Source organism: Solanum lycopersicum, chromosome 12 (genome assembly GCF_036512215.1).
Source record: "Solanum lycopersicum chromosome 12, SLM_r2.1".
NCBI lineage: Eukaryota > Viridiplantae > Streptophyta > Magnoliopsida > Solanales > Solanaceae > Solanum > Solanum lycopersicum.
In genome coordinates, this window is record NC_090811.1 from 44,645,842 (window position 1) to 44,670,467 (window position 24,626).

The 24,626-nt window shown below is 36.2% G+C and overlaps 1 protein-coding gene across 1 annotated transcript; it reads right to left on the bottom strand.

The window, feature by feature from the left end:
* Nucleotides 1-10,513: 10,513 nt before the first annotated feature.
* Nucleotides 10,514-10,852, bottom strand: LOC138340379 (uncharacterized). The gene has a single exon (XM_069292100.1). It carries the CDS (start codon nt 10,850-10,852, stop codon nt 10,514-10,516), a length of 339 nt encoding a protein of 112 aa, XP_069148201.1.
* Nucleotides 10,853-24,626: the final 13,774 nt, after the last annotated feature.

A 24,626-nucleotide genomic window follows, 5' to 3' on the forward strand; every position in this document is an offset into this window, starting at 1 on the left:
CACTTTCTAATGTATATTTATGAGATTGCTTCTAGAAACTCGGCCTCTACTAAGGAGAGAGACCTCATCTAAATATCCTCTCGGTGCTAAGAGTAAATCTCACATAATAGTCATTTTATTAACTTGTTCTTGTTACCCATAGAAGGGCACGTCATCTTGTCAATCCAAGCTAATTCATATGTCATACATGGAAATGTTCAACTAAGTAACCAATCCAAGCTAGGTTTCATTAGAATAGCTCCTTATCTTTGATTCAATTTAGGTGAGGAGACCTTTCAACTTTAGAATCCTTTGTGTGAGAAAAACCTTCCATATTCATGCATGAGGTGGCTATGTGAGCAATCCTTTCACAACAATTAACTACAATTACAAGGTAATGTTTTTCCTTTCAAAGAAATCTACATCATCTAATCAATTCCATAAGAACATGCACGATTCAAGAATTCACCTTTCATAGTTCAAAAACCACATTGAATCATCAACATCTTGAAAATATCAGTTAAGCTTAGATTCATGGGGATTCATATTTAATTCATGAGATTATATGAATTCATGCATAATATTTCATAAATGAATCAAATAAATCAACATTTAAAAGAACATATGCCATAGAGGAAAACCCTAACTCAATTGGGAATTTCTAACTTCGTAAATTGGAAAATTAAGAACTCCATGAAAGATAGAGATCCATGGATGAAAACCATCATAACTCAATCCAAAAATTTGCCTTCAATGCTAGATTGGAGGCTTGACTTGAAAACTAGGTTGAATCCTTCTTCTTCAAGCTTTCTAGAGAGAGCAATATTTTGAAGAGGAAGACTTGTTCTTCTTTTAGGAATTTGACAAAATGATCGCAATTAGGGAAATTTTCAAAATTAAAACACTTATATAGGAGTTTTTCTGAAGGGAAAATCAAAATAGTATGAGGCTACAATAAGTAGGAAAAGATCCAAAAGCCCATAAAAATAATTGTCGACCCAACGACGGTGATGACCTATTGTCCGTGGTTCAACCAAAGGAGCGTCCTGGTCATCCGACGTTTGGTGTTAGAGACTTAAAAATCAGGACCATAAATGATGGGACCCATCCACGAGCCATGGTCCAATAGACAGGCCATGAGTCCAACCGTGGTCAATAGCTTTTGGCCTCAACAGTCCACCTTGTTGGAACGTTGAATAAGTATTGGAACTTGAAAATTTTGGAAGACTTTCCACGCCAACCATGGACCTGACCTATGGTCTGTGGGTCTTTCCACAGGTTGTGGATGGCTCCATAGCAATTGGCACAACAGCTCTTAAAAACTGAATTTTCCTGCTTTTTCAAATCCAAGGTGTTAAATTATCTCTCCCTTGGGAATATTCTTCCTCGATTGAGATTCTAGACATTATAAAGAAGGTAGCAACTAAAACCTAACAACCCATCATGCATGAAATCACTTAGGTGCACATATCAGAGTAGGAAACATCAGCTTCACGCTAAAGCATTTTTAAACAATCATATCATGAAGTCTATATGCAAATCATACTCATATGCACATAAACATGTAGAAATCAATCAAGTAACTCATTTTCTTAAAATTTAATGTTTTCCTAAATCATGCATAATGAGGAAATCATGGGAATATCTAAGATACATGACACATAATAAGTAAACTATGAGGAAATAAATACCTTAAGATGGAGTAGGGACGGAGGCAAAGAGATAAGGATCACACCCTCAACTAGCTGATTCTTCAAAAGAACTTTTGCGAAAGCAACTTTCTCTTTACTTTCTCGTCTAAAATCTCAATCTGAATTTCCTCATATGAAATATTATCCTTAACTTCCAAGCCTTCTAAGGAAATTATAGATGTTGGCTCTAACACACTTTTTGAACTATGAAACATGGAACACTGGGTGTACCTATGTCAATTCATTAGAAAACGCAAGTTCATAAGAAACCTGTCCCACATATTGGGGACTAAGCTTCCCTTTCAACTGAATCTCATTATACCCTCCATGGGTGAAACTTTCACGTAACCCTAATCATTAACATCAAAATCACGATATCTTCTTCTAACATCGTCATAGGACATTTGTCTACTTTGAGCCATTTTCAATTTTTCTCTAGTAAGTCAAACTTTCTGCATAGTTTCATGTACCAACTCGAGACCTATCAACGCAATTTCACCCACCTTAAACCAATCTGTAGGATACCTACACTACCTATCATAAAGGGACTCAATTGGATCCATGACAATACTTGAGTGATAGCTATTGTTATATGCAAACTCAAACAAAAGAAAATGATCATCCCTTAAAGTCAATCAGACATTCTCTTAAAATATCTTCCAAACCTTGGATAGTACTCTCTACTTTCCCATTAGTTTGTGTATGAAAGGTTGTACTAAGCTTAAGAAGAGTACCAAGACCCTTTTGGAGATTCAAAAAATTGAAAAGTGAATTTTGTATCACGGTATGAGATAATGGAAAAGGACATTACATGCAATCTAACCATTTATCTTAAATACAACTTAGCATAACATTCCACCCAATAAGAAACCTAAACGGGAATGAAATGAGCCAATTTCATCATTCGGTGTACGATAAGCCAATTAAAATCATGTTGCCGCCAAGTGCGAGCCAATCCAGAATGAAGGCCATGTTTAAATCCCACTTTAAAATAGGAATACTAATATCATAAGGTAAAAATCTAGGCTTTTGATGCTCAACCTTCACTTATTTACAATTAGGACACTTAGCCCCAATTCAGCAATAATTTCTTCATCACATTCCACCAATAGAACTCCCGCATGTCGCAGTGCATCTTGGTGTCTCCTAAGTGAATGGAATATTAAGAACCATGAGGTTTTGACAAGAAATCTTCTCTTAATACATATACATCAGGACTACATACCTGACCTTGATATCAAAGTACACCAACCCCTCTAGGGAGAAAGCCTCAACAGACTTTTAAAAAGTCCATCCTTTCAATTCAACCAATGATTGGTCAAGACCTTGCTTGACCTTCACATGAGCAACAAAATATGATTTTGAATCATTGTGTACCACAACACCACCCTTGGTAGAGTCAACTAACTGCACAACCAATAGGACTAATCAACGAAAATCTCAAACTAACTCTTTCTTATTTTCCTCAACATGAGCAATACTACCCATCGACAATCAATTAAGAGCATTTGCCGCCACATTCGATTTATGGGGATGGTAGATAATACTCATGTCATAATCTTTTAAATAATTCAAGTCATCTACTCTAATGAATATGCAAATATTAATGATTAAACACATATTGTTAACTCTTTTGGTCGGTAAAAACATTCACATTAACACTATATTAATACTGTCTCCAAATAATTAAGGCAAAAATAACTGCCTCTAGTTCAAGTTCATTGGTTACATAATTCTACTCATGAATCTGAAGTTTCCTTGAATCATAGGCAATGACTTTAAAATTTTGCATAAGAACGCATCCTAAGTCGATTCTAGAGGCATCACAAAAAAACAACAAAACCATATGTTCCTTCTGGTAATGTTAACACCACAATGGAAGTGAGCTTACCTTTCAACTCTTGAGAACTCTTTTCACACGCTTTTAATCAAATGAACTTAGTCGTCTTTTGAGTTAATGTTGTCAATGGAAAAGCAATCTAAGAAAGTCCTGCAACAAAACTTCTATAGTAACCGGCTAGTCCCAAGAAAGTTTTAATATCCGAAGGAGTTCGAGGTTTAGGCCAACTCTTAACCGCATCCATCTTCTTAGGATATACCTCAATACCCTCACAGAAAACATATTCCCAAGAAAAGCCACGGATGTTAGTCAAAACTCACACTTACTAAACTTTGTAAATAGTTGTTAGTCTTGAGGATATACAACACAATTCTTAAATAATAAGTATTCTCGTCTTCATTCCATAAAAAGACCAATATATCAATAATGAAACTCACAAACATATCAAGGTATTGTCTAAACACCTTATTCATCAAATAAGTAAACGCCACCGTAGCATTAGTCAAACCAATTACATCATCGAATATTCATAATCACCATACTGAGTTCGAACGAATGCCTTTGAATTATCATCTTCCTCATCCTCAATTGGAGATAACCTGCCTGTAGGTCAATGTTAGAGAAGTAACTTGCTCCTTGAAGTTAATCAAATAAATAATCTCTCCTTGGGAGAGGTTACTTATTCTTAAAGGTAATTTTCTTTAACTATCAATAGTCAATAAACATACGGAGCGAGCCATCTTACTTTCTGACAAACAAAACTAGAGCACCCAATGGAGAGACACTTGGTAGTATGAAACCATTATCCAACAAATATTTTAATTACTCATTTAACTCCTTATGTTTTGCTAGAGATATTTCAAATACAGGAAGCACCCCCTAGACGTAATCGGTGTCGTCATCCTCTTTCATAGGGACACACCCCTTTATTTTTGAAAGAAATACATAATAAGAACTTATACAAAACTAAAAGAATTAAGAACTATGCCCTCGAATATATGAGGACATACTTTGTCTTGAGAGAATCTTTCCCAAGCTTTTCCTTCTAGACTTCAACCTTGCTTCCAAAACCTACACTTATAAAATATATAAAAGTATGGGTTTAGTACATATAATGTAATAAGTATGCCATATGCAAAAGCATGCAAAAAAGGACATTGTAGTATAAATATTCTTTCATGCCAATTAAGTAAAACACTTAAGAATATAGAAGTAAAATAACATAAGCATCCCCATTTAACACTCAGAGAAAGATTTCCATAATTTTAACAAAGCTAGATACTTTATAGTAAGCTTATCAAAACTTACAGTAAATTCATAAAATATTACAGTGAACTATCCCTATTCCAAAATAGTAAACTTCCAAGGACAACCAAAGAGGAAGTGAAATCATTTTAGTAGGAGTTTCCACAACTAAGGTGATCCTAAGACTCACTAAGGTAAGACATGAAGGAAGTGTAAATAATACCTCCTTCGATACATACCAAACTGATCCTCAAGACTACTCGTTTTGGCTTACTCACCTCGGGAGAATAAGCCCCCACTCAATTACAAGACATTAGAACAAAACTCAAGCAACACAACAAGACTTCTCTTTCGGAATGCCTACTTAGTGAAATGAGTGAATGTCTTTCCATTCCACCACCTACCCTAAGTAGTAGAATCTTTAAGAAGTCTTAACACAAAGACTCCCCTTTCAAAAGGTCTACTTAGTTCAATGGATAGATAGCGTTCCATTCCACTACCTACCCTTAGTAGTACGTTCTTTTAGGAGATTTAGTTTAGTAAATTCATATAATGCTCACCAAGACTCACCTTTCGGAATGCTTACCTAGTACAACGGATAAAAAGTGTCCCGTTCCACTATCCACCCTAAGTAGTACTCTTTTAGAAGACTTAGCACTTTCATTACTTTTGTGGGATTTAGCTTAACTAACATAGACCATGAGAGATAAACATGGAATCCCGACACTTCCCTTATCGGAGAAGGGTCCCCTCACTTGCCTAGGGTTAGGTCTTACGTTTTTTAGCCTTTCATGGCTTTCCCAATAGCTACTCATATACGGGTGCGTAGTTAAGGGATAAGGAGATCGTTACTAAGTAACTCATTCTCTACTCACTCATGTGAAGAGGTACTTTAGAGTACAACTTCTAAACTCACAAAGAGTAACAACCCTTTCTTCATATCCTCTCGGTGCTAGGCATAACTCCTCACGGATTCTCAACATTCACTATTAAAGGTCAAGGATAACTCTTGGACACCACATCTCAAATCATGAAGGATATTTATCCTCTAACCTACATTACAAATATCTAGGGAATAGTGAGGTTGCTACTAAATACTTCTACTAAACTCACGAATAGTGTTCACCCCAAAATTTTGCTTTTGGCTTAACTTAGCTTCATTCATCTATTCAAATGTGACTGTGCATGCGCATGTGAAAACACCTTGAACATAAGCATCATTTCATTTACATTTCATTCTATACATTTTTAGACTTTCTTTCATTACATCACACACTTCAACATGCTTCACATAATCATACAAGTCATTTAGACATAATCCTTAGCATACTTTTCATGACAAGCATCATAAAGAGAATTAACAAGAGTATATTCATTTCGATATTTCTTCACATAATATTCCTTCATGGCCTCATTCTAAATACACAAGTAACTACACATTCATACAATTCAAGTAAACACCGCCACCAAGAAGGTGGACCATACCACTCAAGAGCATTACATAATTAAAAATAAACAACATAGCCAACCTACCCTTTAATTTAAGCTTCTATGACATAAAACATTTTACTCAACAATTCATCATAAGTTAGCCCTTAAGGAAGTAGCTAAACATCAATAACAACACAAGTAAAGCAAAGCTCAAAGACTACAAACCAACATCATTAACCCATTTCTTAAGACACAATTTGATAAAAAGCTTTAACATGATTTCTTTAAAGTTTTAGCAATAAAATCACTAACTAAATTTTGAAACATCATATTTGAATCATCTAAAACGTTTTCATCCAAGAGTCATATTTAGAGTTAAAGATAAGATAAGTTAGGGTTGAAAACCCTTTTTGAAGATTCATTAGAAAGGGCTCCTTTAATTGAAGAGAGTTAAAGAATGACTACAATACCTTATAAAGGAGAAACCCCACTGATTTTTGGTGAAGAAATTGACCACAACATCCCTCCTAGATCTTCTTGACTTCTAGTTTACATGGAGACTTGAGAGAGAGTTTTAAGAGAGAGGGGTTTTCTGTTTTAGGAAGTGAAGTCTAAAATGAGGTCTTAGAGTTCAAAATACTTTAATATACCTTAAAGAACCTAAAAGTATCACTCAATGTTCATAAAAGACTTGGGTGAATTTACAAAACACCATAAGTCATTACATGAAAAAGATAGTTTTTGGGGCAGTATCACAGACGGATCAACCAACGGACCTTTTGTACATCAACGGCCCGTTGGTAGGGTTTCACTGGTTGGGACTTAGCCTTATTCAAGAGCAAGATATCCTTACTTGAAGTTCCAATCGATGCCAACGGATGACAGATCGTTGGTTGACCAATGGACCGTCCCTTGGGTCATCATTTGATCACTGTTTGGCAGCTTCTTGCCAAGAGCTGGGGTCCTCTTCTGGGGTCCCCATGGGTCCTAGGTGGGGTTATACCCGGATGTTAAAGCCCTAAACACAGTCTTATAGGTATTAGGAACATCTCACACCAATTTCAAGCAAAACAAACGCGTAAAACTAACTCAAACACACAAGGACATACAAGCATTTTGTAAGACAAACCTTCTGAATGTCATGCACGTTCTTGGACATTTGACCTCCAAACTTAACCAAGCACTCAAAACTTCCTAATTATATCTATATAAATCACTTTTACACAAAATTAACTCAAGAAACATTCATGAAGCTCTAGTTTACTTTAGTTCGTTTTAAGGTGTTACATTCACCCCCACTTGGAATAACTTTCATCCTCGAATGACACTTAACACTTTAAGACCATCAAAGAGTAACTTACAATCACATAAAACATTAAAATAAAAGCTCATACATCATATTCAAGTCACCAACTAAGGAGGATCACAATTTCACATCTTCACACACTTTGCAACATAAGCAACTTTTGCATCAACTTCACAATTTCATAACTTACCCTTATCCTTCTTTTTGGGTGAACTACCTTCGTCAACATTAAACATGGTCATATACAACACTTTTATACACATTGTTACTACAATTAAAGAAAGAGCAATTTTTTTTCAAAAATTGAAGATTTTCACAGTGAGCAGCACTTTAGCACATGGAACTTTGCAAAAATTCACAAATTCAATCTCACTTTCATTTCTTCACATATGGAGGAACTAACTTTTCCAAAATTAAACATGCTTATAAAATCATTTCTAAACACATTGAAACCAACGTTCATGAAAAATGCAATTTTCTCAAAATTTAGACTTATTTACAGTGAACATAACACTTCACTGTGTCACATGCTTAAAATTTCAATAATGCACCTGTAAGAAACTTTAACAAGAAGGCATGACAATGTAAGAGTCAAGATCATACTAACTTGATTCAAGAGACTTGTTAATTTACACAAAGTGCAATGTGAGAATAAATGTCACGCCCTGAGCTACCCCCGAGATGGGGACACGGAACCTTGGACCACAAGTTATCCCAAGCTAACTCTGCTTCTGTGATCATGAGCATACTATAGATAATAGACTGTTGTGGAAGATAAATCATAAATTATAATGAAAATATGGGGAATACCCATATGCTGAAACTGCGATATATGAAAAACCAATGAGTTTAATACAAAGAAATATTAACTCACTACTAAGTTGAAACTAACTATGTCTGAAAATAGCCTTTAAACTGAACTAGAAATACAAGGACAAGTCCCAGCTAAATCTAGCAAAAACTGAAACTAAATGACTAAAGACTGAAATGAAACTCATGACTTTGTCCTCGGAGAATGAGGACTCACCACTTAATTTGATGAACTGAAGATCGGGAAATTGATCTATGCTTGATCTAGATCACGAGAAGCTGAAAACCTGAACCTACATCACGACAAGATGTAGCACACGTATGAGTCATTACATGAAAGGTACATATCATGTAGGATAGAAATAAGCTGAAATAAAACATTACTGAACAAGAACAAAAGCAAGTATAATAATTCGAACATGATATACTAAACTCCTGAGCTCTCTGAATGCAATGACCAATTTATAACATGCTGAAACTGAATACAGAGTATACTGATAAATGGTCAACGTAGAGAGTCTAACAGATCTATGGGAGCTACTAATAACTGATAATAAAACCACATGAGCTAAATGTGGAGTCTGATGTATATGCCCCATCAAGAGGACCCAATATACCCTGTCAATGTTATAAAGGCATGCTGTCATGATCACTAAACGGATTGCCCATAGAGGGGACTTACAACCTACTTTGCTAGTAGTTTTGGGACTATTGGGTACAATAAACCCGAGGCCAACTCGGTATTATGCTACTCCCAATGAATTTTGTAAATTAATTGATTATGTCTGAGTTTCTGTAAATACTGGATAGCTCAAAACTGAACATGCAAACTGAGAATGCAACAATTAATCTAGTAATTATGCATTTATAACTGAGGCATGTATATCTGCAGTGTCTCAAATATCTGACCTAGCATGTGTAATTCAAGAACTAAAGAAATACATAGCTAGGATTCTGAAATTCATGTGATAATCTGAGTAATAACATGATATGATTTGGAACATATATTTAACTAAATCATGAAGTTCTATTAAAGTTATAGAAACCCCAAGTTTAATCATGATTAGAGAATAAAGATTCTTAATGAAAACTAGGGACCCAATGGGTGATAGTAACCCACTATTGAAATCCCACATACCTGGTGATGAAATCTACAGAAAAAATAATTAAGTTTTGTTGCTGGAACTGCTGGACACTTTTTTTTTTAATTGAACTAGGGTTCTTGAGCTTTTTCTCCTTTCTTGCTTCTAGTTTTATAACTTTTTATTTAATGATTTGACTTAGATATGTTTTAATTATATTTTTCTAGGCTTGAACTGACTAAAATATGATGATTGAGGATCAAAACAACGTAACATAGGGTTTAAATGGAGTGGGAGAGCTCCAAAAGACCCCTGGGAAGGTTGCTGTTGGACCACATGACGGCTAGGACAGACAGTCCGTTGTCTGCCCGACGCCCCGTCGTTTGGTCCGTGGTCAGGGCCTGTTCGACAATACTTTAGTAAAATGGGCATAACTTTTTACTCGGAGATCTGATATTAGCAAGGTCGGTGGATATGGAAATATAATTAAGTTATCTATATGTGGGTAGTGCAAGGGAGACCTAATTTATTTTTTGCTAAGAGTTGTGACCATTTGAAGTTGACCAAACTGCATTTCCCCTTAACCGTCTGCAAATTTTCAACCTATGGACCATGCTGGTAATCCTTAGCTCTTGTTAGAGAGTGGGTGAATGGGGGTCTCAATCAATGGTCACGGACTACGGGCCGTTGTCTGACCTACGGATCATCGGTCCATCCATCGATCAAGACTTAGCCAATTTTTGCTAGCTGAATTTTTTTTTGGAGCTTCTAATCTGATCGACGATTATGCAGGTGGGACTGTCGTCTGTCCAACGGACCATCAATGCCACCGTTGGTTGCACCTACTTATTTTTCTCAAAAAAAATTGAATTTTGGTCTATTTTGGCTATGGGGTGTTACATTATCTACCCTTGGGAAAATTCATCCTCAAAATGAAGACTAATCTAGCTGAAATAGAGGAAGAGAGATATGCAAACCCCACTACTAAACACTGAGAACTAAGTTTCTGACTTAATTGAGTTCTGAGTATGTGCAAATACGTTGAAAATGCAAGTACAAACTGAGGAAACATGATTCTGACACTGATTTTACACATGAATGATTGGAAAAATAAAGAGGAACTATTACCTCAAGCTGGAGTGGAATCGGAAGGAAAGAGGTAAGGATACTTGGCTTTCGTGGCTGCTTCTGCTTCCCAAGTAGCTCCCTCTATGGACTGACTTCTCCACGAAACTTTGACTGAAGCGACTTCTTTGTTTCTAAACCTTCTGACCTGACGCTCAAGAATCTCAACTAGTACATCCTCATAAGAAAGACTATCATTCACCGCCACATTCTCCAATGGAACTATAGAGGCTGGATTAGACACACTCTTCTTCAAGAGTGAGATGTGGAAGACCGGATGCGCTACTGCTAATTCTGCTGGCAACTCTAATTCATATGCCACCTTGCCAATCCTTTTTAACATTTTGTAATGGCTTACATATCTAGGGATGAGCTTCCCTTTCTTTCTAAATATCATCACCCTTTTCATAGGTGAGACTTTCAGAAAAGCCTAATCATCAACTTGGAACTCTAGTTCCCTTTTTCTTACATCTGCATAAGATTTCTGATGACTTTGGGTTGTCTTAAGTCTATCTCTAATGAGTTGCACTTTCTCCATAGCATAAAGACTGAATCTGTCCCTATCAAGGTTGCTTCACCTTCTTCAAACCAACCAATAGGAGATCTACATCAACGCCCATATAAAGTTTCATAAGGGTCCATATGAAAGTTGGAATGGTAGATATTATTGTAGGCAAACTCAATAAGAGGAAGGTGATCATCCCAACTACCTTTGAAATCGATTACACAATCTCTCAACATATCCTCTAAGTTTTGAATGGTACGCGCTGCCAGCCTATCCGTTTGTTGATGAAATGTTGTACTACGGTTAAATTGAGTATCCAGACCTTTTTGAAATGACTTCCATAAATGAGAGGTAAACTGAGGACCTTTATATGAGATAATAGAAAAAGGAACCCCATGCAATCTCACAATTTCATTGATGTAAATCTTGGCATAATGCGCCACCGAATCTGTAGTCTTGACCTCTAAAAAGTGAGAAGACTTATAACCCAAATGGAGTCATGTTGTATGCGAGTACAAGGTAACCCTGTGATCAAATCCATATTGATCACATCCCACTTCCAAGTACGAATATCGATCTCTTGAGTTAACCTCCTCGTTTTTTATGTTCTACCTTGACTTTCTGGCAATTGGGGTACTTACTCACAAAATCTGCTCTATCCCTCTTCATGCCATTCCACCAATAGACTTCTCGAAGATCGCGGTACATCTTAGTGGCACCTGGATGAATAGAATACCTAGAGTTATGGGCTTCTACGAGAATATGATGTATCAACTCGCTCATATCATGACCACACAATCTACCCTAGTAGCGAAGTACACCATCTCCCCCTTAGGAGAAAACATCGACTCTCTGATAATGGACTGCACCCTTAAGTTCAAGCATGATTGGGTCACTGTCTTGATTTTCCTTAACCTCCATTACGAAAGATGATTTTGCCCCGTTATGAACTGTTACATTGCTATTTGATATGCTCATAAGGTGAATTTCTTACCAGAATGGTAATGCACACTCATATCATAATCCTTAAGGAACTCAAGCCATCTACTCTGGCAAAGATTCAACTCCTTCTGGGTGAACACATACTGAAGGATCTTATAATATGTGAACACATCTACGTGAACACCATATAAGTATTGTCTCCAAATCTTGAGTACAAACACCACTGCTGCAAGATCGAGGTCCTGAGTTGGATAGTTCTTCTCATGAACCTTAAGTTGTCTAGAGGCATAAGCTATCACCTTACCTCACTGCATCAACACACAACCTAGGCCAACTCTGGATGCATCAGAATAGATCAAATAACCATCTAAACCCTCTGGTAGAGTCAAGACAGGAGTTATAGTCAATCTAGTTTTAAATTCTGTGAAGCTTTTCACACAATCATCTGACCATTGGAACTTGACCATCTTCTAATTCAACTTAGTAAATGGTGAGGCTATGGATAAAAATCCTTCCACGAACATTCTGTATTAACCTGCTAGACCTAAGAAACTTCTGATACCTGTAGCAGAGGTAGGTCTGGGCCACTATTTCCCTGCTTCTATCATCTGTGAATCAACTTGGATCCTTTTGCTAGATACAACTTGACCAAGAAAAGCAACGGATCGCAACCAAAACTCACATTTGCTGAACTTAGCATAACTAGCAATCTTTGAGAGTCTCCAGAACAACTCTCAAATGACTTGCATGTTCTTCCTCAGTCCTAGGGTAAATGAGGATATCATGAATGAAGACGATAAAGAACAAGTCTAAGTACTGTTTAAACACTCTATTCATCAAATCCATGAAATTTGCAGGAGCATTAGTTAGTCCAAACGACATAACTACAAATTCATAATGAGCATAACAAGTTCTGAAGGCTGTTTTTGGAATATCACTATCTTTGACTCTGAGCTGATGATAACTCGATCTGAGGTCTATATTCGAGAAATGAGTAGCATCTTGAAGTTGGTCAAACAAGTAATCAATCCTGGAGATTAGATACTTATTTTTTATTGTAACCTTGTTCAACTGTTTATAGTGAATGCACATTCTGAGAGAACCATCTTTCTTCTTTATGAACAATACTGGTGCTCCCCATGGTGAAATATTAGGTCTGATGAAACCCTTATCTAGAAGTTCTTTCAACTGCTCTTTCAATTCCTTATGCTCTGCTAGAGCCATTCTATCAGGAGGACTAGAAATAGGCTGGGTATCTAGAAGAAGATCAATTCCAAAGTCGATTTCCCTTTTGCGAGGGACTCCGAGAGGATCTTCTAGAATCACTTCTAGAAATTCACAGACTATTGGAACTGACTCAAGAGTTAGGGTTTGAAGGCTAGAATCCTTAATCCAAACTAGATGATAGAGATAAACCTTAGATATCATCTTTCTGGCCTTAAGGTAAGAAATAAATCGACCCATAGGCGCTAAGCTACTACCTTTCTATTCTAAGATTTGTTTGTCTTGAAAATGAAAACGAATAATGCTATCTCTACAATTGACTAAGGCATAACAGGAGTGTAACCAATCCATGCCTAGAATGACATCGAAGTATACCATTTCTAACTCTACTAGATCTGCTGAGGTGACTTTCTGAGAGATCTGACAGGGCAATTTCTGTATACCCATCTAGCTATAACTGGGTCACTGACTTGAGTAGAGACTAAGAAGGGTTTTGATTGATTTTTTGGACTAACACTAAATTGGACTACTATGTAAGGAGTTACAAAAGACAAAGTCATGTATGTTGTCTTTCCACTTAGTGAATACCACCATATGTGAGTCACATTCTTGAGTTTGTAGGATGCCAATCTCACCTATCACTACCAGTTACTGACATCTCACCAAATATTTTCTTGACCTCATTAATGAACTTCTGTGGGTGCTTAAAACTTGCAATTCCTAAAAACATAGGTGGATTCATCCTAACAAAATCACATACTCTAGCTGCCACTAATTGGTCATTTCTATTAATAGGAACTACAACTTGTTGATTATTTTGGTTGGTCATACTCTAAGCCAAAAACTGAATAGGTTTTCTGAAACTTTGAATTTTAACAACCTTATTTGGTACTAGAGGAACTTCGTTAGCATTGAGTGCACTAGCATTACATGCCTACTCTACTGGAAGGCATGATCTTAAACGCTCAACGTTGAGTTAGAATGGAATTAGATCATACCTTATGAACGATAAGAGTAACAAGAAAGTGATGTTTTCCTAAAACACTTTATATCCTCCCTCTCATTAGATGTGGTCCACTTCACACCCATGAAAAGGACTCTACTTAGTGCGGCTATTAAGACATCCTAGGACTCTTGAACCTTGTGCTTTGATACCAAGTTTTGTCACGCCCCGAGCTACCCCCGAGACGCGGACACGGAACCTTGGACCACAAGTGATCCCAAGCTAAACCTATTGGCATTATCAAGAGCATACTAAAAATAATAAACTGTTGTGGAAGCTAAATCATAAATTATAATGAAAAGATGGGGAATACCCATATGCTGAAACTGAGATATATGAAAATTCGATGAGTTTAATACAAAGAAATATTAACTCACTACTAGGTTGAAACTAACTATCTTTCAATAGCCTCTAAACTGGACTAGAAATACTGGGACAAGCCCAGCTAAATCTTGCAAAAACTGGAACTAAATGAACAAAGACTGAAATGAAACTCATGAATATGGTACTCCGAAAATGAGGACTCACCACTGAATCTGTTGAATTGGAGATCGGGAAATAGATCTATGCATTATCTAGATGTTGAGAACTTGAACCTACATCACAAGAAGATGTAGCACATGTATGCGTCAGTACTTAAAAGGTACTGATCAAGTAGAATATAAATAAAATGAAATAAAATATAACTTAACAAGTACAAAAGAAGTATAATAATCTGAAAACTATATATTGAATTTCTAAGCTAACTGAATGCAATGACCAATTTATAACATGCTGAAATTGAATACTGAAAATACTGATAAATGGTCAATGCAAAGAGTCTGACAGATCTGTGGGAGATGCTAATAACCAATAATAAAACCACATGAGCTAAATGTGGAGTCCGATATATATACCCCATTGAGAGGACCCAATATACCCTGTCAAAGGTATAAAGGCATGCTGGCATGAACACTAAACTGATTGCCCACAGAGGGGACTTACAACCTACTTGGCTAGTAGTTTTGGGACAATTGGGTACGCTAAACCCTAGTCCAACTCGGTATTATGCTACTCCCAATGAATTTTATAAATTAATTGATTATGTTTGAGTTTCTGTAAATAATGGATAGCTCAAAACTGAACATGCAAACTAAGAATGCAATAATTAATCTGGTAATTATACATTTATAACAGAGGCATGTATATCTGAAGTGTCTTAAACATTTTACCTAGCATGTGTAATTCAATAAATAAAGAAATACATAGCTAGGGTTTTGAAATTCATGCGATAATATGAATAATAACATGATAATTTGATTTGGAACATATATTTAACTAAATCATGAAGTTCTATCAAAGTTCTAGAAACCCTAGGTTTGATCATGATTAGAGAAGAAAGAATCTAACTGAAAACTAGGGACCCAATGGGTGAAAAGAACCCACTAGTGAAATCCCACATACCTGGTCATGAAATCCACAGAATAAAATAATGTTTTGGGGCTGGAACTGCTAGACACTTGTTTTGTTCTTGAACTAGGGTTCTTGAGCTTTTTCTCCTTTCTTGCTTCTAGTTTTCTAACTTTTGATTTAATGATTTGACTTAGATATGTTTGAATTATGTTTCTAGGCTTAAACTTACTAAAATATGATAATTGAAGGTCAAAACGATGTAACTTAGGGTTTAAACAGAGTGGGAAAGGTCCAAAAGACCCCTGGGAAGGTTTATGTCGGACCAAACGACGGCCAGGACTGACGGTCCATCGTCTGCCCGATGCCCCATCGTTGGGTCCGTCGTGAGGGCCTGTTCGACAAGCCTTTACTAAAATGGAAATAACTTTTTACTCGAAGATCTAATTTTATCAAGGTCAGTATATATGGATAGATAATTCAATTATATATATGTGGGTAGGTCATGGGACACCTAATTCATTTTGTGCTAAGATTTATCACCATTTGAAGTTGACCCAACTGCATTTCCCCTTAACCTTTTGCAAATTTTCCACCTACAGATTGTGTTAGTCTTCTATAGGTCTTTTCAGAGAGTGGGTGAATGGGGGTCTCGATCGACGGTCATGGGCTATGGACTGTCGTCTGACCTATGGACCGTCGGGCATCGATCAAGACTTAGCCAATTTTTCCCGGCTGAATTTTCTTTGGAGTCTCTGATCCCATCGACTATTGTGCAGGACGGACCGTTATCTGTCCAAAGGACTGTCGATTCCACTGTTGGTTGCACCTGCAAATTTTTCTGAAAAAACTAATTTTTAGTCTATTTTGGCTACGGGGTGTTACGGTAGCATCCCATTCTACCACTCCCACTTAGTGAGCCTTGTGGATTCTCTTGGACTAAGTACACTACATGCAGTTCAACTTAACATTCATTATGCAAACATAGCTTTAAATTGCTTCTTTAACATTAGAGATTAAGTCATCTAAATTCATATACAACACATGATAACTCATACTTTTATGCAAGACTCTAAATCATTACCAATCTACTAAGAATTTGGTCTCAAGCTTGAATAAGAACAAAAATGAAAGATGAGCATATCAACTGTGTTTCTACTCGACTCATTCTCCCCCACATACGGTAAAGCCATCTTCAAGACCTCATACTTCAAAGGCCCACTATGCTTCTCACAAGATAGGAACTCACACTACTCTTAACACATGATCATTAAGACTAAACGTCAACCTTACAAGTTGAGCATAACACTTTACTCTTAGGATTTAAGCCTATACAAACTTTCGTAAACATCACCTCGTTCAACCCTTAGGCACCTCCTAACTCAATCCCATGGAACAAAACTCCGCCTTTCCGTTTACACCAATTAAGGTAGATTTATTTAGAAAAATATAAAATCTTACTATATAAACTCCACCATTTTGGCCAGCAAAACTCCACAACTTCCTCACTAGGTAATCATACCACATTTCCCCCTGAGAGTAAAACTACACAAGAATCTCAACCAAATCACAAGAACAACTAGGAAACATTAACCAGACAAGAAGGTTTCCCTCTTCTCCTACAAAATCTACACATCCTCTCAACATTCCTCAAATTTACATCTGAAAGCATTTCTACCATCATTGGACATAATAACAAGATAACTCATTTTCTCTCAAAGGAACTTTATTCAATCATTAAAATTCTTAGCATACTTAGAACTACATCATCGTACAATTCTCATCCCAATACTTCCAACCTCATAAGTCACACATAGCCATAAATGGCTTCACATCACAATTCTCAAAACTAACCTTCACATTTACCCTTCTAGCCACAAACCATCACAAGTATCAAAACTCACCTTTCTCTCCCTCAATATAGAAATACCTCCCTTTCCAAGCAATCATAGCTAGAATAACCACCAAACAAAGGAGAAGAAGAGCGAGATCTTATGGAGTTAAGTTCTATGACACGATACAAGAGTAATAAATAAAGTGAAACTCTATTTTCCTATAGCCTATTGTCCGTGGATGTGTCGCAACTTGCATCAATGACAAAGACTCTACTAGACGTGGCTTGTGAGACTTTTAGACCCTAAACTATTTCCCATAACATAATGATCTGATGCCAAGTCTGTCACGACCCGCACGTATCCCCTAGAAGTTAGGGAGAACTCTTGGTCATGATAGGGCGTACTTGACCCTTTGGGGTCTCGTACAAGCCCTTTAACTACCATTCATTACATAAGATATGAAAAATAGTGTGGAATTAAAACTTTTCATGATATTTAATATAAAAAGGAATCTATAATAAATACTAAGAAAATTTCATCGTTACAGAGCCATCATAAGACACAACATAGAAATCATAGAGACACTCCCCTTTACATTTAAAAGAAATACATGAAAGAACTTATACAAAATGAAAGAATTAAGAACTATGCCCTTGAATATATGAGGACATACTTTGTCTTGAGAGAATCTTTCCCAAGTTTTGCCTTCTAGACTTCAACCTTGATTCCAAAACCTATACTTATAAAGTATAGAAAAGTATGGGGTTAGTAAAAATAATGTACTAAATATGGCATATGCAAAAGCATGAAAAAAGGGACATTTTATTATAAATAAAGTTTCATACCGATTAATTAAAAACACTCAAGAATATAGAAGTAAAACAACATAAAAATCACCATTTAACACTTAGAGAAAGATTTCCATAATTTTAACAAATAGAGATACTTTAAAGTAAGCTTATCAAAATTTACAGTTTACTCTTTAAAACATTAGAGTGAAATATCCCTATTCCAAAATAGTGAACTTCCAAGGACAACCAAAGAGGAAGTGAACTAATTTATGTAGGAGTTTCCCTAACTAAGGTTATCGTAAGACTCATCAAGGTAACACTTGAAGGAAGTGCACATATACCTGATTCAATACACACAAAAATGATCCTCAAGACTACCCCTTTTTGTCTTACTCACCTTGGGAGAATAAGCCCCCACTCAATGACAAGACAATAAAAGAACACTCAAGCAACACGCCAAGAGTTTCCTTTCGGAATGCCTACTTAGTGTAATGAGTAGATGGCATCCCATTCCACCACCTACCCTAAGTTATACACTCTTTTAGAAGGCTAAGGACTAAGACTCCTTTTTCAGAAGGTCTACTTAGTGCAATGGATATATAATGTCTCATTCCACTACCTATTATCAGTAGTACGTTATTTTAGGAGACTTAGTTTATTCAATTCATATAAAGCTCACCAAGACTCCCCTTTCAGAATGCCCACCTAGTGGGATGGATAAATAGCATCCCTTTCCCACTACCTACACTAAGTATTACATTCTTTTAGAAGACTTAGCACTTTCATTACTTTTGTGGGATTTAGCTTAAACGACATAGATCATGAGATCTAAATGTGGAATCTCGATACTTCCCTTTTCGGAGAAGGGTCCCCTCATTTATCTTGGGTGAGGTCTTACTCTTTTTAGCTTTTACATGGCTTTCCCCATAGCTACTCCTATGCGGGCACATAGTTACAGAATAAGGAGATTTATACTAAGTAACTCATTCTCTACTAACGAGGAGTACTCATCTCAAGAGGTAAATTGGAATACAACTTCTTAACTCACGAAGTGTAACCACCACTTTTTCATATCCTCTCGGTGCTAGACACAACTCAACTCACTAAGGGTATCCATTCTCAAACCTACATTAGAAAGCTCTTGGGAATATTGATGTTGCTACTAAATACTTCTTCTGAACTCACAAATAGTTTTCACCCCAAAATTTCCCTTTTGACTTAACTTAGATTCATTCTTTTATTCAAGTGTGAGTGTGGGTGCGCATGTGAACACACCTTGCACATAAGCATCATTTCATTGACATTTCATTCTATACATGCTTAAACTTTCTTTCATCACATCACACACTTTAACTTAACAAGTTTTATAAAAGACATTAACAAGAGTATCTTCATTTCCATTTTTATTCACATAATATTCCTTCATGGACTTATTCACAATACACAAGTAACTACACATTCATACAATTCAAGTAAACACCGCCAAGAAGGTGGACCATACCACTCAAGAGCATTTCATAATTAAAACAAAACAACATAACCAACCTAACCTTTAATTCAAGATTACATAACCTATAACATTTTACTCAACAATTCATCATAAATTAGACCTTAGGGAAGTAGCAAAAAATCAATAACAACACAAGTAAAGCAAAGCTCAAGGACTGTGAAACCAAGCTCATTTAACCCATTCTTTAGCCACAATTTGATAAAAAAGCTTTAACATGATTTCATTAAAGTGTTAGCATTAACATCACCAACTAACATTAGAAAAATCATGTTTGAATCATTTGAAACGTTGTCATGCAAGACCCATATTCAGAGATAAAGATAGGAGAAGTTATGGTTGAAAACCCTTTTTGAAAATTCATTAGAAAGGGATCCTTGAATGTAAGAGAGTTCAAGTATGACTACCATACCTTATATATGAGAAACCCCACTGATTTTCTGTGAAGAAATCGACCACCAACATCCCTCCTAGCTCTTCTTGACTTCTAGTTTCCATAGTGACTTGAGAAAGAGTTTTAGGAGAGAGGGGTTTTGGGTTTTAGGAAATGATGTCTAAAATGAGGTATTAGTGTTTAACAGACTTTAATATACCTAAAAGACCCTAATAATATAACTCAAGTTTCATAAAATACTTGCGGTGAATTTACCAAACACCCCAAGTCATTACTGGAAAAAGACAGTTTTTGGGGTAGTCTCAAAGACGGATCTACCAACAGACCGTTGGTCCATCAACAGGACATTGGTGGGGTATATTTGGTTGGGACATAGCCTCATTCAAGAGAATGCTATCCTTTATTGCAGGTCCAATCGAGGCCGATGGTCGACGGACTGTTGGTTGACCAACGGACCATCCCTTAGGTCATCGTTTGTCACTGTTTGGCAGATTTTTGCCAAGAAGTGTGGTCCTCTTCTAGGACCCCTCGTGGAACATGTATTCTTATAGGTCTTAGGAACATCTCACACCAATTTCAAGCAAAATGAAAATGTAAAACTCACTCAAACACACAAGGACACACAAACACTTTCTAAGACATACCTTCCGAACTCATGGACGTTATTGGACGTTTGACCTCCAAACTTAACCAAACATCAAACACTACCTAAGGACATCAATATAACTCACTCTCATACAAAATTAGCTCAAGAAAAATTCACAAAGCTCTAGTTTACCACTGTTTGTTTTAGGGTGTACAATATTAATTTGGGCCTAGCCCATACATCAATGGAATAGACCACATATAGGTCATACAATGCTTAGTACTCTAATAAAAAGGAAAGAACATAAGAGTCTTAAAACTAAAACAAATCCATAAAGTTGTGGTATTGCCCTCGGAAAGTGAGAACCTACCCAACTTGGATGAATGAGAATTCCAAGTCTTCCTTCAAAGTTGTATCAAAGCCCTTCAACGACCGAAACCTAACATTTTGGGGAAAAGGAAAAAAATGTTATTACACCACTTGTACTAAGTATGAGACCATATGCACACATATCATGAAATCATGCAAAAAGAGGACATTTCATTAAAATTTTACGCAATTTCCTTTGAAAAGCTTTATTTACATTCAACAACACCATACCAATCAATAAGACATATTCATTAAGACCAAAGCATGTACATCAAAAGACCAACAATGTTACATCTAGTTATGTCAACACTCATATCACATAATTGAACACATAGTTAAAGAAACTCTATCATCAAGTTATAATGGAAAAAAGCATTGCTAAAACTACATTTCAACATGAACAAATCAATAAATTACCCATTAACCCTCATTAAATCAACAAGTGCAATGACCAAGCAAAGCCCCATAATCTTACTCAATCAAGTAACTCAACAAGAATCATGACCAACATCCAACTTCACATAGCATGGAATTTAAAAGTACATATCATCATACTTTAGAATTAGAGACCAACCACATATTCATAAGTGAAATCAACTTCACATAGCATAGAATTTAAAAGTACATATCATCATACTTTAGAATTAGAGACCAACCACATATTCATAAGTGAAATCAATCATCATATAGTATCAACAATGTGCAAGGTCATCATATACATATCATGTACCATTAAGAATTTATGTATATAAGAACAACCTTCTAAATCTTCCTTCCAGGACAATAGTGCAAGGCATAGAAAGAGTCCCATACCCCTACCTAGGCTAAGTCAAAACTCTAAGGTCACCCTAGTTGGTTTTGTACTTCATGAATTCATTTCAGTTTAGGTAACACTTGCCTCAACCAACAGAAACCACAAGATCTATATGTGGAATCTATTTTTGTAAAACCTTATACCAATGAAAGGTGGTCAGCCGGCAAAATCAAAAGAAAACATAAATGTAGCTTTTTAGGTGGATCCACTAGCTAATCTTCCTATGGGGGCAACATAGTTCAAGAACTAAGAGATAGGTACAACCTCTCTACATGCCACTTGGCAATTGGAGCCGCATCTCATGGGAATCCATAAGATGAGTATCCCTCATAGGGGAGTCAATACCTCATGTGGAACTATAGGGTGAATCTTCCTCTATGGGAAGTCAACACCTCCCATTGTCAAGTTCACTCGATGCTAAGCTAAGAACCTTTTTGAAATTTCTTTAATACCTTTATCAGTAATCATAGCTTAATGTAGTTCAGAGGGTCTATCCCTTGTATAATCATCATCATTATGTCTCAATAAGAATTGCATGAGTATAACTTTTCATTACATTTCATACATGTGAGGTTAGCACATTTGCATAGTCACATCATATTAAGGCACATCGGCAGTCATCACCATCCTTATAACATTTAAATATTAGACAACACTCACAAACCATAGTCAAGACATTTCAATTCAACATCATAAAACCCTATCAATCCTAATATAAGACATACTTCAATACAACATCATCGCTTAACCACAAGTGACCATAATTGAAGTAAAGAGTTGAGATCCCAAGACTTACCAAGTCTCCTTAATAATCCACCATCAAGGTGTTTCCATCAACCCTTAATTCAACTCAAAAAGGGTGTACTATCATTATACCACAATAACCAACATGATAACAAGATAAATTGAATCATTACATCACAATCAATCACTAGTTCATTGCTTAAGATAAGAGACTTTGGTCAAAGTAATAATTTAGATCAATTACTCAAGAACTAGCATGATAGGACTACAATTCACCCTTACCTATTCATAATTGATATAATATCATCATCTAGTAGTAATTCAACCAATAGCAAATTCAATTAAACCAACATTACACAATTCATATCATAGGTCATCCTCTACAAACGAGACCAATCCATCAAGATATAACATAATTGAGTTAAAATACATGTAAATCTATCCATAATATCCAAAATAAATCATAAAAGAAGTAATCATAACATCAATTTCGAGATTGAAAAAGACCCACATGAAAACTCAACTTTCGAAATCAATTTGATGAAATCCTTTGAGGAAAGAGGTCTCGAAGGTGAAACGAATATCGTACCTTACAAATTGATGAATATTTATGAATAAATTTGACCCTTTGCAGCCCTTTAACCAACCCCTAGCTTGTTCTTCAATGGAATTCTTAAACTAGAGAGCGAAACAAGAGAGAAGGAAGAGACTTTGGGTTTGTGAATTATGAGAGCTTAGGTTAGTCTAATTAGTTTAGGGGCTTTATATAGGTTGTTAATTTACTTAATTAGACCTCCCCTAACCCTTAATTAAAATCCTAACTAAGACAACTAATTATTTGACTTAAATAAAAACGTGCAGCAAAACTAACCCCTCACAAACGACACCACAATTGATGGATCGTGTGTCCATCGATGGGCACCATACACGTCTGTGCTGCACATCCGTTGATGAGTTCAGAGACTATGAAAAATAGGATTCCAAAAATTTTTCTAAGTGTACATCAACGGAGTAAGTACACTCCCCGTTGATTGGACAACGGATCATGGGTTGGATACGTTGGTCGACACTACCTTGGGCAGCCTTGGATCCCAAAATGCAAGAGTCCTCCTCAAGGGCCTTTAGTTGGTCCTTGGGGAGACTTGCAAGGATATTTCGACTATGAATTAACACTAATACATGTTATACAACCTTCCACCAATTTTCAAAAAAATTCGACTCCTAAAAGCTAGTCAAATAGGCTAAGGCACACTAGCACCTCATTGAACTAGTTTCCGTACGTCCTTTGATGTTTTGACTTCTAAACTCCTAAATGACTTATATTCATTAATATAGACCTTAAAACAGTCTCTAAACCTTTTCACACTCATATTATGCTATAGAATACATCTTAGATTTTCGAAGTGTTACAACACATTTGGTAAGGAATAGAGATAGGTTGCGTATCTTAGAGAAGGTCAATGTCAAAGTCTATTTCCCTTTGTGGAGGAATATCGGGTAAATATTCTAGGGACACTTATGGGAACTCATTAACCATGGGGGACAACTCATAAGTAGGTATTTTAGAATCCACATCCATCACCCTAACTAGATAGTATATACAACCCTTAGAAATCATTTTTCTATCGTGAAGACAAGAGATATACTGACCTAGGCATAGAATTTTCCCCTTTCCACTCTTGGAAAGGCACATTTGGAGACTAAACTTGACTACATGAGTACTGAGTTTGATAGAAGCATAACGTGCATGCAGCCAATCCATAGCAAGGATAACAAAATCTAGCATAGCAAGCTCAACAAGGTCAAAAAAAGTAATTTTATGGGACAAGTACAAAGGACACTTTCTATAGACCCTCATAGCCACAACAGAATCACTAATAGGAGTAGATAGAAGAAAAATCTAACAACACATTCAGAAAGATATCAAACCTTATAGCCACGGATGGTGTCCCAAAAGACAAGGTAGCATCGGGTTCAAGCATAAACATCAAGTTGCAAAACTTTCAACATACCT